General features: G+C 41.3%; 1 protein-coding gene across 5 annotated transcripts in view; it reads left to right on the top strand.

The window, feature by feature from the left end:
* Positions 1-17,054, top strand: part of HGS (hepatocyte growth factor-regulated tyrosine kinase substrate) — a 20,561-nt gene extending 3,507 nt beyond the window's left edge. The window contains exons 2-22 of one of the 5 annotated variants that reach the window (XM_083148724.1): positions 379-463; positions 726-801; positions 2,563-2,655; positions 3,023-3,146; positions 4,720-4,772; positions 5,141-5,209; positions 5,393-5,517; positions 5,993-6,071; positions 6,957-7,013; positions 7,408-7,506; positions 10,057-10,152; positions 10,263-10,301; positions 10,387-10,533; positions 12,174-12,387; positions 12,552-12,724; positions 13,280-13,420; positions 13,915-14,092; positions 14,179-14,306; positions 14,627-14,737; positions 15,376-15,475; positions 15,591-17,054. In XM_083148724.1, the coding sequence (XP_083004850.1) occupies positions 379-463; positions 726-801; positions 2,563-2,655; positions 3,023-3,146; positions 4,720-4,772; positions 5,141-5,209; positions 5,393-5,517; positions 5,993-6,071; positions 6,957-7,013; positions 7,408-7,506; positions 10,057-10,152; positions 10,263-10,301; positions 10,387-10,533; positions 12,174-12,387; positions 12,552-12,724; positions 13,280-13,420; positions 13,915-14,092; positions 14,179-14,306; positions 14,627-14,737; positions 15,376-15,475; positions 15,591-15,667 (2,264 nt within the window). In that variant the 3' untranslated portion in view covers positions 15,668-17,054. The remainder of the gene's footprint in view (positions 1-378; positions 464-725; positions 802-2,562; positions 2,656-3,022; positions 3,147-4,719; positions 4,773-5,140; positions 5,210-5,392; positions 5,518-5,992; positions 6,072-6,956; positions 7,014-7,407; positions 7,507-10,056; positions 10,153-10,262; positions 10,302-10,386; positions 10,534-12,173; positions 12,388-12,551; positions 12,725-13,279; positions 13,421-13,914; positions 14,093-14,178; positions 14,307-14,626; positions 14,738-15,375; positions 15,476-15,590) is intronic. The other 4 variants (XM_083148722.1, XM_083148723.1, XM_083148725.1 and 1 more) reach the window with 4 other exon arrangements.

Here is a 17,054-nt window from a genome sequence, read left to right as displayed (position 1 = left end):
CACTTCTCTCAGAATGTGCACGCAGATCTTACTTGGTTGGTGGCCATCGAATGATATGGGTGCCCCCCCCCCCCCCCCCCCTGCAGACTGCGAATGGATGTTTATGTAAATCATCCATTCGCATGCTGTGCAAACATACGCGCCTTGCAAATGGTGGGCGGGCGTACCACCAATAACAAGGTGGGATCTGGTTGACTCGCAATGATGCAAATTCGCATCTGAGTGAATCAACCAGAATACCCCCTTTAATATATTCTATCAAATTTACCACTGTACAAGTGGACAGCTTTATAAGCCATCCATACTGCAAGATTGTGTCGTTTTTTCTTTTTCCTATATTTTCTGGTTTATAAATATATGTTTTTTTTTTTTGTCTAGATAAAGCAACCAGTCAACTCTTGTTGGAGACAGACTGGGAATCCATCCTGCAAATATGTGACATGATCCGTCAAGGAGATACCCAGTAAGAATTGTTTTACACCATTTTTATGTTATGTGGGTCTGTACTTGAGTTCCATTTAAGAACAAATATAAAAAGGGATCTTCCATAAATAATAGCATTGCAAGGATACAGGACTTCTACAGCATAAAGTGGTATGGGAGTTGCTAGTTAAACATCATTGTTGATGGTACAGATCGGAAATTGTAGATTGCGTTGTGAATGGTTAATCTGTGAATGATATTTCTGTGTTTGTTAGATCATTTTATCCTTCTCTTAATTCTAGAGCTAAATATGCTGTGGGAGCCATAAAGAAGAAAGTTAATGACAAAAATCCACACGTTGCTCTGTTTGCACTGGAGGTGAGGTTCTGCATCCAGAAAGACCATTTTCATTTCAGTTTCTTATGTTCACCAGTCCACAATAGTTTTGTATTGTCACATCTCTTTAGAGCACTGCAAAGATCATTAGCTGAAGGACTCCATAACCAAAATATTAGAATCTTAATTTATAAAGCTAGTGTGATTGCCTCGCATGTTTGCTGCTGAGCTTCCAGTGTGGCAAAAAGGGAATAGAGTAGCGGGCTATCGTGATCCACTGGTGGAAGTACCACTTGATTGTGGGAAAAAAATATCGGACATGTGTGATGTAAAGTTGGATGCACGCCTACGGATTTAGCTGTCCAATACGTCTGTCAGGAACAAAACTCTGGTAATGTATGGGAGCATTAGAACTGAACATTTGCTCCAAAACACTGGAAATCGCATGTGTTTGATATCCCATCGTGGCCCATGCACACCGGACCGGAGTCTGAGGTCGGACCTCCTGCACGTCTGACTCGGACCCTTTCCCAGCGCAGGGAACGGGATGGCATGTGGTACATCGCATGTCAATGGACCACTTAAGGGGATCAGATAGCCATACACTGCTGCTCCAGCCATGGTTATACTGTGGGAGATAAGGCATATATGAGAAAATGTCACGCTTGTGCAATATATGTAGCCTGTATCAGGCATTTTCAGACCTTTTCGGACCCCAAAGCACAACAGCAGCCCAGTAATCCATGCCCGAGAACCGGTGACCCAATCAGTACCTAGGTTATTCTGATTTAACCATCTATGCCAAATAACACAAAAAACTGCAAATATAATGAGATACTCTGCAAGTGCAAATTACTGTTACTTATTTGAATATACTACACAAGCCACTTTTGTGGTCAAAAGGCCTTGATTATTATTTGTTTTCTGTACTATAATCCAGTGCTTCCCAAACTATCTTGAATCCTGGCGCCCTAGAGTTTCAGCATTGTCTTCTTGGCACCTGTAGGGTTGAAGTGTTTTTGTTTTTTTTGTAGATAATTATTTCCCGAAATCTTAGTGCCTACCTGTCATCCTTAGGTTTAGTTATGTGACTGTGTACACTTGTGCTTCTGATTGACATGTTTGGTAGGCAGAACCAGTGCTAGTGGCTGCCAATCAGTTTGGCTGTAAATAAGTTCACTTGGTCATGGACCACCAACCCAAGGCACCCTTGCAAAAAGCCATGCAGCACCTGGGTTTTTGGACCACTGCGATAACAATGATTATGATGCAAAAAGTTCAGTTTATGGGGGGTATTCAATGTCAGGGGCACGGCTGTCAAGCTAGCGCGACAGCCGTGCCCCTGTCCCGTTCTCGCTCGGCAGTCGGGATTCAATGTCCCGGCCACTGAGCGGCGAGAAGGGGGCGTGGCCACGAGCTGAGGATGGAAATAGACGAGCTCCGGCTGGAAGCTCGCCTATTTCCGGCTTTTCTCGGCAGAACGAGCCTGACAGCTTGTGATGTCGGGCTCGTTCTGTGGAGAACCCCTGTTCAATGCTGTCGGGAAATACAGCATTGAATAGGGCCCCGCAGCCATCTCCCCCGTCGGGAGATGGCTGCGGGAGCACGACCAGGAATGAATACCCCCCTTAGTGTGTGGAATCCTTCCCTGTATGAAAAAGGAATTTAACTTTGTTAACTCTACTTTTGCAACAAATGTATAGATTTGTTGCATTTCCCACACACCATTTTAGTAATTATTTGTAAAATAAATAAAAACATTGTATACATTTTGGTTGAGGTATGTGTGTGTGTATCATACAGGTTCTAGAGTCTGTGGTGAAAAACTGTGGCCAAACCGTCCATGATGAAGTTGCAAATAAACAAACAATGGAGGAACTAAAGGAACTTCAAAAGGTACAGTTGTGTCACCAACAATTAGGAAGCATTAGATATGTGTTTAAGGCTGATTCTGGTAGGCTGTGCAGGTGCTTAGTGTCTATACAGCCACACCCAGGAAGTCTGCCTGATTGGATCAAGGGAAAGCACTATAGTCTGTCATGTGAATCTTACACACTTCCTGATTAGTCAGGTGAGCTGTGACATTGAGCTCACACTGTATGCAGCAATTGTCTGACTCATTCGTACAGCTTTCCTTGTGGTAAACCCTTTCTCATCTGTAAAGTAAAGCCCTCTTAGTGCTTGTGTTGTCTCAAGCACTACAGCGCATTCTACAAACCCGTTATCAAGCCCATTTGTCTTGATAACAGACTTTTTTTCCCAGCGTCAGGTGGAACCAAATGTCCGCAACAAGATCCTCTATCTGATCCAGGCTTGGGCTCACGCTTTCCGTAATGAACCAAAGTATAAGGTTGTTCAGGACACCTATCAAATCATGAAAGTAGAAGGTAAAGATGTAACCATTGAAAATTATTCATGTACTTTATGTTTATTGCGTAATCTAGTTTTTTTTTTTTAATGTGCATATCCAATATGAATGTAGATTAAATGTAAATATGCTCTCATTGTATTAATGTAGTTGTAAGGACAGTAGTTGTTAAACTGCTTGTAGAGATACACTGTATGTTAGTATAGTGGCACTGGGTAGATTGGAAACTTGTAGCAATTGCCCATAACAACCAGACAGATTTTAGCTATCCTTTTCTAGAATATATAGATTGTAAGCTTGCAGCAGGGCCCTCCTACCTCCAAGTCTGTCTGTTACCCAGTTTGTTTTATCATTGTCTACTATTGTAAAGTACAACGGAATCTGCTGAGCTATATAAGAAACTGTAAATAAATAATGCACTAGATAAATCAGTGGTTCTCCACCCTGGTCATCAGGACCCCCAACAGTTCGTTTTCCAGGTCTCCACACAGAGGGGTAGATTTATTATAGCGAACACTTCCTGCTTCGCCTCATTACAGAGGCGCAGCAGGCAGGGAGACTGACAAGATGTATGAACATCTTGCCCACCGAACGGGGTAGTGCTAACTCCCCCCTCCGGTGATGCCGCCTCCTCCTGCTGACAGCGCATCAGTTAACACTGAAGCACTGTCTACTACCCTCATCATCACCCTAATAACAATTTATCTCCACTTTAAAAGGACCTCGCGTCACCCGGTTAACTCCCCTTCACCCAGTTATATGGGGGCGGGGACCTCTACCATTGCATAATAACCTGGTAACCATAATCACTATGTAGGGGACAGCTGTGCTGTCTTAAGCCCCGTACACACGGGGGATATATATTGCTCAGCCATATATTGCTAGCAATATATGGCTGAGCAATATATTGCTCAGTTTCTCCTTTCCATCAGCGACCAGAGATGGTCGCTGATGAAAGGGAACCTCTGCCGGTGGTGCCGCAGAGGTAATCAGCTGGTCGCAGGAGCAAGCTCCTTCGACCAGCGATTAGAATGGGGATGAAAATGGGAGAGCGCACCCGGCGATTTATCGCAGGGGCACACTTCCATCGCTGGCAATATGGTCGCCTGCGACCATATTTTTAGCGATTTCTGAAAACCATATCCTCCAAAATGTATTTTGCTAAAAACTTACTGGGGCCATGATATGTAACTGGTACTACAGGGGACATGATATGTAACTGGCACTACTGGGGCCATGATATGTAACTGGCACTACTGGGGCCATGATATGTAACTGGCACTAAATATGTGCAAGAAAATGATTGCTTGGCATTCAAATTCAGTACCTGAGATAGTACACAAACCTTGTCTCATGCACAAAAAAATAAATTTGTGTGTATTTCATGTGTTTGTAACATAAATGCAAGATACCTCATTCAAATATAAAAATAGTCCAAAATACAGAATAATCTGTTCTCCTACTTCTGGTCCCGAGCATTTTGGATAAGGGAAACTCAACCTGTAGTATGTGGCATCATATTCTGAGGTGGATACTACAATAAATTATATTATATTTTGTTTAAAAAAAAATATATATTTTTTGGGTTGCAGGTCACAACTTCCCAGAGTTCAAGGAGAGTGATGCCATGTTTGCAGCAGAGCGGGTAAATGTTTGAAGAAATAGCTGCCAGTATGCCAATAGCATTAAGCAGCGGATATTGTGATGAAAGTCTTTATGGGGGATGCATATGTGTTTTTTTTTTTTTTCCACCGAAACCTATTCTATTACACTTTCCATTTAACTACTGTTTGTGGAGTAATAAATAGTTGTTGTTTCTTTTTTTTTTGTCCTTGTACTAGTGATCCGCTAAACGATCTAAAAAAAAACAATAAATAAAAAATTATTACATTGCTGTATGTTTTTACTCTTTTTATATTTGTTCTTAATGTTTTAATTTATTTTATTTTTATTTCATGTACTGCTTTCATGGTAAAAATATTTGAAAATTACCTTGGCGCATTTATTTTGCAGGCTCCTGATTGGGTTGATGCTGAGGAGTGTCACCGCTGCCGTGTTCAGTTTGGTGTAGTCACAAGAAAGGTTGGTGTAAACTCCTCCCCAGTCTGCTAATCTCCTATTATGGGCTTCTTTCCCACATTATTCCTTATTTGTAGTTTGCCAGTGGTGCGGTTTTCTGATCCTTATGTGTTTTTGACAGTGTTAATGTAGATTATTGCTCGCCTAGGATTACCTGTACTATGATGCATATCTTTTCCTTTGCAGCATCACTGTAGAGCCTGTGGGCAGATATTCTGTGGGAAATGTTCCTCCAAGTATTCCACCATCCCCAAGTTTGGCATTGAGAAGGAAGTTCGTGTGTGTGAGCCCTGCTATGAACAGCTAAACAAGTAAGAATGCCTGCTCAGAACTTATGATAGAAGGATGTAGGGGTACCAGTGCTTTTGCATGCTTGCCCTGGCTTGGTTCATTAGGTATACATGAAAATGGTTGACACATGGATAGGTCGATATGAGGGTTTTTGCGATGTCGATTTGAAATTTGTAGAACATGGACCCCCAATTAGTGCACCGCTTCTCCTCAGCAAGGTGCTTCCCTGCGCAGATTCCTGAGTCATGATCCACGTAAATGGTAAAGTGTGAAGAGAATTGAGAGAAAAGCCAGGTCCACCATATGCTGTATCTACCATTGTTAGGACATTTTGACCAGTTTATCCTTTTTGGCCATGTCGTTTTTAATGAGTGTCGATCAATTGTGGTTGACCTATTGACCTAAAGTCTGGAGACCGCTTGAGCCCTCCTACTCATTTGACATTATACTAACTGACCTATACCTACCTGCCATATATTTCTTTTACCGTTACAGGAAAGGTGAAGGGAAATCCACCTCTACTGGTGAATTGCCCCCCGAGTATTTGACCAGCCCCCTGTCCCAACAGTCACAGGTGAGTTGTCATTTATGGCTTGTCCAGTTTTTGGTTTTAACCAAATGGATTCTTTTTGTTTAGAGACTGTCACATGGGGATTGGAACAGACTGTTTAGCAATGATGGACAGCGTAATACTAGTGTTCTTCAAGGTGCCCAAGTTCTGATTTGGTATAGTGCAAATAATTGACCATATCTCCCGGGGTTGTCTAAATGTGAAATAGACCATCCATATTTCTTTCTAAAGAATCATTGGCATACTATGCATTCATCTTTTAACGATACATAGTAACATTGTGATCTGGTACTCGACTGACCAAGCTGTTTTGTGTAGTCCGCTTCTTGATATTGGAGTAAAAGCTATATGTTTTCTACTTGGCTCAAAAGGGAAATTGTTATCTGAAGGTTTTATGCCTTGCTTGGGTTGGCAATAGGATAGAATTGAGGCAAGTATAACTGGCAACTGAAATGGATTTCCTATTATTGATGATCCATATTGTAGAGGGAGGTTTTTTTTTTTATTATTGTTTAAATTAAAGCCTAAAACTCGATTAGTCTGAAAATTACAGCAGGGTCCTATTAATCTATATTAAAGAGAATATACGTCTTGGAAAAGGATGTTTGCTTGACAGGCTATTTAATAGGTCTTACTCCCTGTATATTTACAGCAAGGCACAGGCTCATACCGAGACAGCATTTCCATATATAGACAGACTGATCTGTTAGGACTTGTCAATGCTGCATACTTACTCAGCAAGTGCTAGAACTACACTTCTGACATATATTTATTATTTATTTATTGTCTCTGAAGACCAAACACCCTTTCCTTTAGTGTCCTGTGCTCAGCCGGCTCCTCTCATGTCTCCCTTCTTTTCCTTCTTCTCTTTGTTTAATTTGTAATAAGAAACAGGCTGGAGAAGAGGAGCCGGCAGCTGCAGGGACAGAGCCTCCCAACAGAAAGGTGAGCCCAGGAACACGCAGATTTCAGCAGTAACTTCATGTGAGCCCCACGCGGGAGGCTCTGGTATAGGAAAGGTCTGTACAATGCAGGCTACTCTACATGTGCTATGACTTTTGAAATCATTAATAATAACAGTCCAGCAAATTCTCAACATTTAGCACACCTAGTGGTAGTGATCCACTTCATGCCAAGGTCAGCAAGAATAAGATGCATATTATGATTATCTTTGAAGACATACTTGCAGCACATTCTCACTAACCAGCTCACACATATGTAATCTATCCATGGATGCGTGACCGTGACGCTGTGCTTGCAGGTTGGACACTATGTTGACGTGTGATCATTTTGCCCTCTGCTTTTTGTTTGCACTAACACCTGAAGTGTTTTGTGGTAGATGCCCCCTAAGAGAGATGAAAGTGCACTGCAGGAGGAAGAAGAATTGCAGCTGGCTATTGCCTTGTCACAATCTGAGGCAGAGGAGAAGGAGAGGATGGTGAGTAGTGGAACCTGTGGTAAGACCTTACACTATGCTGTACACAACCATACAATGCCTGCGTTTCTTGCTGCAAATGGGGGACATTTAATCATCTGTTTCTATAATTAATCTCTCCTTTACCTATATATGTGTTTTGTTTTCTGTTACAAATGAGATCCTTAGATTAGATTATCCTTAGATTACATTTTTAAATCAGCTAATGACTAAAGTTCTAGCACCTTCATTGTTCTGCATGTCCATGTCTTTTCCATTTTGGAGAGGGTGGGCCTGAAGTCAATCATATACTTAGAACACAGACCTGTCTGTATAGGCGGTTATTTTAGTATTGACTGCTTGTGAGCACGGTCTGGCCCATTCTACTTAGATCCTCCATAATTTTTTTTACCCCTGTTGCAATTTTGTATCATCTGCAAAAACACATACTTTTCCTTAAATGCCATTTGTAGTGTCACCAACCCAGATATTAAAGAGCAATGGTCCAGGTACAGATCCCTGGGGTACTCCACAGCTGTTCAATCCGTTTAGTATCTAATCCCAAGCTTTCAAGTTTAACAGTCTGTGATGTGGGACAGTGTCAAAAGCCTTACTAAAGTCTAGATAAACTACGCGTACAGCCCCCTCCCCCTTTATCAGCTACATCTATGATCCCCCATTAATTTAATTGTGATGAGTGAACCACAAAACATTTTGTAGATTTCAACAAAAAAATGCAATGAGACAAAAGTTTACTTTTTAAGTTTTTATTTGACAATTTAAGTTTCCAGAGTCTGGTGAGCTCACTGAAGGCCTGGGGCTTTGTCCTTCCACCATGCTTATATTTGCTTCCCCGAGGCTGGTGACCTCTTTGCTGTTGTACGAGGCCCTTGGGGCTCCCTCCTTGCACATTGTAGCTGCCAGAATTGTCCACTTCTCAGCAAGACACTGGGCCACACTCCATGCACCTAGGTGGAGGTTGGAACTTGGATTTGACTATATAGTAAAAATCGACAGCCAAAATCCGACCGTGTGTACATACCTTAAGGTTTTGGGATGACATCAGATGATCGGGAATAAATAAGTCTACATATTGATGGTCCAATTTTTCAGTGCCTTCAACAATAGCTTTTTCAGCAGGTGTTTCTGTGCTAGGTGTTTGTACAGGGACTCCTTATAGTGAGGATCCTCCCAGCCAGTGCCCTCCAGCTCGCTGGTGTTACCCCTTAAAGTGGGGTAAGCGAGTGTGGAGACAGGCAGCTGATGACAGCTGTGTGGGTGTGGTATACCTCACAGACAATATATAAGTAAAAAAAGAATAGGTCTCCACATGAAAAGGTCATCATGCATTTTTATGGGCAGCTGAGCACGCAGCTCCCCAATAATGTTGAATGGCTCGCTCCGCTTGCATACTTCAAGCCATTTGTTGGATGATAAGTATGAAAAAATACAAAAAATGTAGAAGAAAAAACCATAAACCACCATTGTCATGTCCACCATATGGTGTCAACCTGTTGACTGTCGAACTGGACATTGTCAGCCATCCGCACACCCAGTTTGGGCATTGCTGCTCTGCATCTTGGTCAATGATCTGCTTCTTTTATTATGGTGCTGATGTAGATCCATGGGTAGTTACTGTAGCGGTTTCTCAGCTCTGTGCGTGGAAAGACACATGGGGTAAATTTACTAAGAGGGGAGGTTCTATTTCACATAGGATGTTGCTATGGGCAACCAATCAGAATCTACTTTTTTTAGCACCTTCTAGAACAGTGGTCGCCAACCTTATTTGGGATGTGAGCTATTCAAGAAAAATGAAACCGCTTGAAGAGCTACTAAAAATGTTTTTAGAAAAATCTGCTAATTTCTCATGCGGACCCCGTCCCCTCTCCATCTCACAGTGACTCCCAACTACCTTCCCACTTATCTCTGTGGGAATGTCAGCTGTTCTGCAGTCTCCCACCAGTGGCTACCGGTGGTGTGCTTCTTCGTGGGTCAACAGAGCAGCCTCCAATCTGCTATGGGACAATGACACTGGATCCCTCTGCAGCTGCTGGTGGCTTCTAGGTTCTCTCTTCCTGCCATGTGGGGACTCATGGATTCAGGCTGACAGCAGTACTGTAGCTAGGCGAGCTACCCAAACTATGACCGTGAGCTACTGGTAGCTAGCGAGTTACAGGTTGAAGACCACTGTTCTAGAAGATAGTATCTGCTTGGCTGCCCATAGCAACATCCCATGTGAAATCGAACTCCCATCTTAGTAAATTTCCCCATGTATACTCTACAGAATCTTCTATATTGTTTTGTCATTACTTTGATTCTTCACTTGCCTGTTTTAACCCACATTTCAAGGAACAAATATTTGTCAGTTCAGCTCCGGTAGAAGAGCAGCATTTTGCTAGAACGTTATTAGAATATAGTCACATCTGATAGCACATCCCCAGCCTCAGCCTCTATGTTATATCTGTTGCTGAATTATGGGACAGACTAGATGGGCCAAGAGGTGGTTCTTTGCAGTCATATTCTATTGCAGGTTGCTTCTCTTGGATTTCTGACATTTCCATTTTTACCTTTCAGCGACACAAAACCACGTATGGCATGTATCCAAAAGCAGACCCCACACCGGTCACGTCCTCTGCTCCTCCAGCTAGTACCCTATACTCTTCAGTTGTGGTGAGTAGCTGCAGATTTGTGACAGATGGACGTGTCCTTATAGTTTTTTGTTATGAAATTCTTGTACATGCAAAACCTTTATATTTCAATATATTTCCCCTCACTCCTAGAACTCTTCTGCTCCATTTGCTGAGGAAATTGACCCAGAGGTAAAAATGCAGAGTAGTTACTCACTGAAGTCAAGTTTGTTCCTCTCTTCTCCCATCCTAATTCTCATCGATCTTCTGGTTACAGCTTGCTCGTTACCTAAACCGAAACTACTGGGAGAAGAAACAGGAGGAGGTTCGAAAGAGTCCCACCCCTTCTGCTCCAGTACCTATGAGTGATCCTGTTGTTCAGGTAGCTGAGGTGCCACCAGTGAGCATGGTGAGCGTCATGGAGGTAAGAACCTTGTTTTTCATAAAAGCAATCTCTTTTTATATATATATATATATATATATATATATATATATATATATATATATATATATATATATATATATATATATATATATATATATATATAATGCTTTAAATAACATTATAGATTAACCAAGTCCAAAAAATGAAAAACATTTTTGTAAAAGGATTCCTTTTGCAGTAATTGACTTGGATCTGGAATCACAACGAATAGTTACTATGAGATATATGGGATATGGTCACTAGGTCGACAAGCAAATAGGTCAACATGACTGAAGGTTAGGTCTACACAAGCATTAGGTCGAAATGGGGAAAGTCTTTTTGGGGGGCAGACATGTGCCGACAGGTAGTATTTCATGCCCTACCATCCACTAGGGCATGGCAGGATGATAAAGTGCCCCGGGGCATAGCGAGCGCGGAGCACAAGCTCCGGCCGCCGAAAGATCATAGGGCTCCAGAGCTGTGCACGGTGTTGACATTTGGGCCAAAGAAAATGAAAAAAAAAAAAAAAACACTTTTGACTGTCGACCTAATGACCTGTCGACCTAACCCATGTTGACATTCATGCATGTTGACATTCAGTCATATATATATATATATATATATATATATAATATTTAATACAGTGTTGATATTACTATCCCTTGTGGTGATGGTCTATATTGAGTAGTTTCTTTGTTCTAAATGCAATATTTACCTATGTTCCTGTATATTCTGCATATTTTGAGTTTGTGCTCTTGAGGAAGGTGGTCATCCCACCAAAACAGCTGCCAGGCAATGGGCCATATTTCTGGCTTTTACACTACCTGAGAATATAAGTACAGGTTGAGTATCCCGTATCCGTTATCCGAATTATTCCGAAAACCATACATTCCAGAAAGTGAAAAAAAAATATTTTTTTTGCTAAAAACTCACTGGGGACATTTGTAACAGCATCACTGGGGACATGATATGTAACTGGCACTATATATGTGCAAGACAGTGACTGCTTGGCATTCAAATTCAATATCTGAGATAGTACACAAATTTTGTTTCATGTTTTGAAACCTTGTTTTTTGAACAAATAAAATATATTTGTGTTTATGTTATGTGTTTATACAGCATACATGCAAGATACTTCAAAATACATCATTGAAATATTAAAATATTCCGAAATACGGAATAATCCGTTATCCAAAATTCTCCTGGTCCCGAGCATTTTGGATACGGGATACTCAACCTGTAACATGAATACCCAATATGCTGCTGTACCTTTTTGTTTTGGAAATGATTTTCTGGGCTGGATTGCACAGGAAAGCAAGCCTGTGTTAAGATTGACTATTTAGTAGTAGAGATGTGTGGGTTCGGTTTTACTCCGGTTTCAAAGCTGGATCTTATTGCTATATAAAACAGGTGACAGCTGATAGCCAATCGGAAAAATCCGAACTTGCGATAATTAGGCGATAAGAACCGAGTAAATCCAAACCCACATATCTCTATTTAGTATAGACTTTTTGTAGCTGTGATGAAATGAGGTAATGATGATAATGGTAGAGTGAAACTGATCATTGATCTAACCTAAAACAACAGTAGCAGATGTTGCTGTACCATTGGTTGTGGACTGACCTATCCCATTCTTCCAGCAGCAGTACCAGAATGGAGAGTCAGAAGAGAATCATGAGCAGTTTTTGAAGGCTCTGCAGAACGCAGTCACCACTTTTGTGAACCGCATGAAGAGTAACCATATGCGTGGCAGGAGCATCACCAACGACTCCGCTGTTCTCTCCCTCTTTCAGTCTATAAACAACATGCACCCACAGCTTTTGGAACTGCTAAACCAGCTTGATGAGAGGCGCTGTATGTTCCTTTGTGATACATTTGTCAGACTTGTGTGTTTGGGAGGCTATCCATAAGGTTTAAGAGTGATAGTGGGTGGACCTAGAGAATTGGTTGAGAGGTTCAGATGAATGCAGGAGTATATAATGGATAGGAATGTAACAATAGAACTGTTATTTCCACAGTATACTATGAGGGTCTGCAGGACAAGTTGGCCCAGATCAGAGATGCTCGGGGAGCACTGAATGCTCTACGCGAGGAGCACAGAGAAAAGCTGCGACGAGCAGCAGAGGAGGCAGAAAGACAGAGGCAGATTCAGCTGGCACAGAAGCTAGAGATAATGAGGCAGAAGAAACAGGTGAGGAGACAGTGGAATGAATACAATGGATTCAAAAGTAAACTAATTAATGGTATTATAACAGAAAATATGGTTCACTTTAACTTTTTTAAACCTTTTCTTCTAATTCTGTTCAGAATTAAATGTGCAAAAAGGACCTAATTTTAAAGCTGCATTTAGGAAATACTATACTATTATACTATAATATTTGCATACATTTGTATTGTCACTTCCAAGAAACTTCTGCAGCAGTAACGATGAGTAACCTTATACAGAAAGATAATGGGTGAAATTTAATACGATGAGATAGTAAGAAAAGGAGAGATTTGGTAAGAAATCTCCAGTTTTTTTAAAGCGGCAATCCTATACAATTAAAAGGCGAACTGGTGTTGCAGTGTAAATGATTGCCGCTTTAAAAAAACCTGGAGATTTCTTACCAAATCTCTCCCTTTCTGAATCGCTCATCCTATTAAATTTCACCCATTATGTCCGTATCCTATCATTCTGTATGACATGTTGTAAGGAAACATTCGACTGCGTCAGATCTTGATAAATTGTGGCATTGTTTTTTTATAGGAATATCTGGAGATGCAGCGCCAACTTGCCATCCAGCGCCTGCAGGAACAGGAAAAGGAGAGGCAGATGCGGCTGGAGCAGCAGAAACAGACCATTCAGATGAGAGCACAGATGCCGGCTTTCTCACTCCCTTATGCACAGGTGTGTCCCAGGGGTTCATCCAAATGGGGGAAAGGGACATAAAACTTCTGCACCTGAGGGTAGTATAATAACGCTCAAGTAGTAGTAACGAATCACAGGTCAGTTATTGATACGGGGTGCTTCATGATACAGTAAGTATAAATATTTGTAGAAAAGAGAAAGTTAGGATATTAATGTGCAATAAAGGTGTTATTTAATACTTTGTGTGCCAGCAGAGACCATATTTCTACAATATGAGGTACATTTACTAAAGCTTCTAAAAATGGAAAGAGGTGATGTTGCCTATAGCAACCAATCAGATTCTTCTAGGATGCAATAGAGAAATGATAGATCAATAGATAGATAGATATAATCTGGTTGCTATGGGCAACATCCCCTCTCTTCATTTTTAGAAGCTTTAGTAAATCTACCCCTCAGTGTCTCCATTGTTGCCAGAAGTAACACAATGTACGTGAATACCATAAGCTTCTAAATCATTTCTGTTTCCCATGTAGTTGCAGTCACTGCCATCATCTGGTGGTGTCATGTACCCACCCTCAGGACCCAATGCTTATCCTGGCACCTTCAGTCCCTCTGGATCAGTGGAAGGGTCTCCAATGCATGGCGTATACATGAACCAACCAGGGCAACCAAATCCTACTCAGTATTCTGCCATGCCAGTACCTGGTACAGGTAAGTAATAATCTCATGCTGTTACTGTGTGGGTTTAAAGTCTGCAGTTCTCCTAATTCCATCTCATCTGGTGTTGTTTTATACAGACCCCAATATGGTGAATGCATACATGTACCCAGCAGGATCTGCCCCAGCAACTCAGCAGGGCCAGCCAGTGCCAACTACCAACCCAGCATACACATCCTACCAACCCACACCAACGCAACCCTACCAAGTAAGAAGCTACGCAAATTTGTGCATACACGTTAGCTTTGTTTTAATCTCTTTCCCTAGAAATCCCAGGTACTGTATACTGTGTAGCGATATGCATTTGGAACAATATATGCCTCTGATGCATGTTACAATCTGCTTCGTTGATATCCCTAGTACTTTTTTTGCTGTATACCCATGAACATTGTTTTGCCCACATGTACTGCTATTTACATTGTGTGTGTGTGTGTGTGTGTGTGTGTGTGTGTGTGTGTGTGTGTGTGTGTACAACTGGTACAATTAAAAGAATGGTCTAACTGATTTGTTGTTAATTTTATTTCACAGAATGTGCCCTCCCAGAGCCTACCTTCAATATCCCAGAATCCTCCAGCCAGTGGGATGACTTACATGGGTACTCAGCCTGTCCCTTTGGGTTATCAGCCTTATAATATGCAGGTTAGTCCAACTCCTTGTGAAACATTTCAAATCATCGAATTTTCCTTCTTAAAAACAGTACATTTTGTCAATATAGAATAAAACATTTCTTATGCAGCCCACACACGCATCGATTTTAGAACGCGTTTTGTACTTTTAAAGTACAAAACGCATCGTGCGTACAATTATCGGGGTGTATTCGTGTGGCGTGTGCGACGCGATGCTGTGCTATGCGCGTTCCCGGGGGCCGATTTTAGATGTCCAAAAAAGTATGTGCAGCAGGTACTTTTTTGGACATTATCGCATAGCATCGGGCTCAGCATTATACAGGCATACGAGCCGATGCTATACGACGTTTTTTTTTTTTTGGGGGGAAATAATTACATACAAATATTGAAGGTTTAAAACGTGAACTCGAACAAAATAAAGGTCAGAAAAAGCCAGTGAAAAAATGTGCTTAAATCGCACAGCATCGCATCGCAGACAGCAAAATAACCATCACATCGGGTCATGCTTAATTCTGGCAGAAAAATTGTAAAGAACCATTGTACAGCCAAAAACGCATAGCACGGAAATTGGTGCGTGTGTGGGCACCATGTCTAAACAAAGATAGTATATGCAATTGTATAAGTATTACATTTTAAGAAATTTCTTCTTAGAACCTCATGTCTAATCATCCTGGACAAGACCCAGCAATGAGCAACATGCCCTCCCAGCAACCTTTCCTTGGCGGACAGCAGCCTATGTATCAACCAGTAAGTAAGTTCTGAGTGGGTGGCATGTGTGCAATATGCTATTAAGGGTGTGGTGTACGTGAGAATTTACTTAGTACACTTGTGTTTTGTGTGAGCTGCAATAAGTTCTTCTCTTTTAGATGCCAGTGGGTGCTGGTCAGCAACAACCTCAACAGCAGCCAGTGACACATGGTCAGCAGGTGCCAGGTGGCAGTGAAGCCCAATTAATCTCTTTTGATTGATTCCAGGACACGTCCCACCCTGCTCTTTGGTCATTCTGCTGCCACTCCCTGCCAATGTGTAGCATGTATCCTCTACCAGCATCACTGCAGTAAAACACTACATTTATGTAAATGCCTTGCCGTGCCTAGTGTCTGTCTGCTCGCTTCCTCTTCCAGATCACCGGAGCTGGCTACTGCCATGCTGCTTTCAACCAACATTGTAATGTATTTGTAGCACACCTGTTTATTATAGTACTGTCCATAAGCAGTCTCTCTCCATAGTCCCTGACTTCATACGTAGAAGAGATCTACCACAAGAAGATTAATGGCAACCAGTATTCCCGTGGAAATCCTGTTTAGATCATAATTTGATACATTTTGCCTTCATTACTTTTTGGTGTTCCTGTGTTAAGTCAAAGGACATTCCATCATGTTTAATCTAGTGCATTGTCACTTTCTGGAAACCATCTTTGTTACACCTTGCCCTGCTCTTATGCATAGAGGTTAAAAGGCCTCTGACAATGGGCAAAATATATATTAACTTTAAAAAGGCATAAACTCCCATCCAAAGCTTACATTAAGTTTGTAGTCTGCAAGCCATATATTAACAAGCTAATATTTTGCTCAAACTGTTATAAATGACAGAAGGTTAATATGATGCAATGCATGTCACGCAATAACTGTGCAGCAGCACTTGGGTGACAAGACAGACAAGTCACAAACATCACAAACTGTCACTATGTATGTGTAATACAGTCTGGCTATTTTATTACTTCTAACATATATGCTTTAGTCTATGGACTAATATATTTTAGTCTAATTCTCATATTAAGTTCTGGAACACATAAGTCTGTTTCAGCAAAGCATTTAACTTACCAGAGTGGGATATGTGTATATGGCCTTTCTGATTAGAGGATGTCCACCATGGTTGTTGGCTATGTTTTGTGAGTGGTGGAGTTGCAGCTAACATTTGCTTTCCTGCATCTGTCCCTGTTTGAACATTGGAATCCATAAAGACTGTCCTGGTGTGAAATCTTACTGTAGAACCCAACATTACTACGCCAACAATTTACAATTAACATTGAAGCCAGTCTCTCAGTTGTTTGGCTTTTTGCTCAGTGATTAAGAGTTAGTCTATTTTAAATGTATATGAAAAATATGTATGTCAAAGTTGTACTGCAAATTCCGGTGTTGTGATGGCAGTGAAGGTGTTAAATTGAGCACTGGTATGATCTCGGGCTAACCTATCATTCCAGATGTCCCTTGGCGTGTTTGGCTGCTTTATGTGCTTGTAAACTGTGAAGGTGAGGAACTGTTTGCACCACAGGATTCTTGCTTGTATTAACCTATTTGATTAGTGACAATAAATAAGTTTCAAACTTT

The sequence above is a fragment of the Crinia signifera genome, chromosome 6 (genome assembly GCF_055691185.1).
Source record: "Crinia signifera chromosome 6, ASM5569118v1, whole genome shotgun sequence".
NCBI lineage: Eukaryota > Metazoa > Chordata > Amphibia > Anura > Myobatrachidae > Crinia > Crinia signifera.
This window is presented reverse-complemented; position numbering and strand designations above follow the sequence as displayed.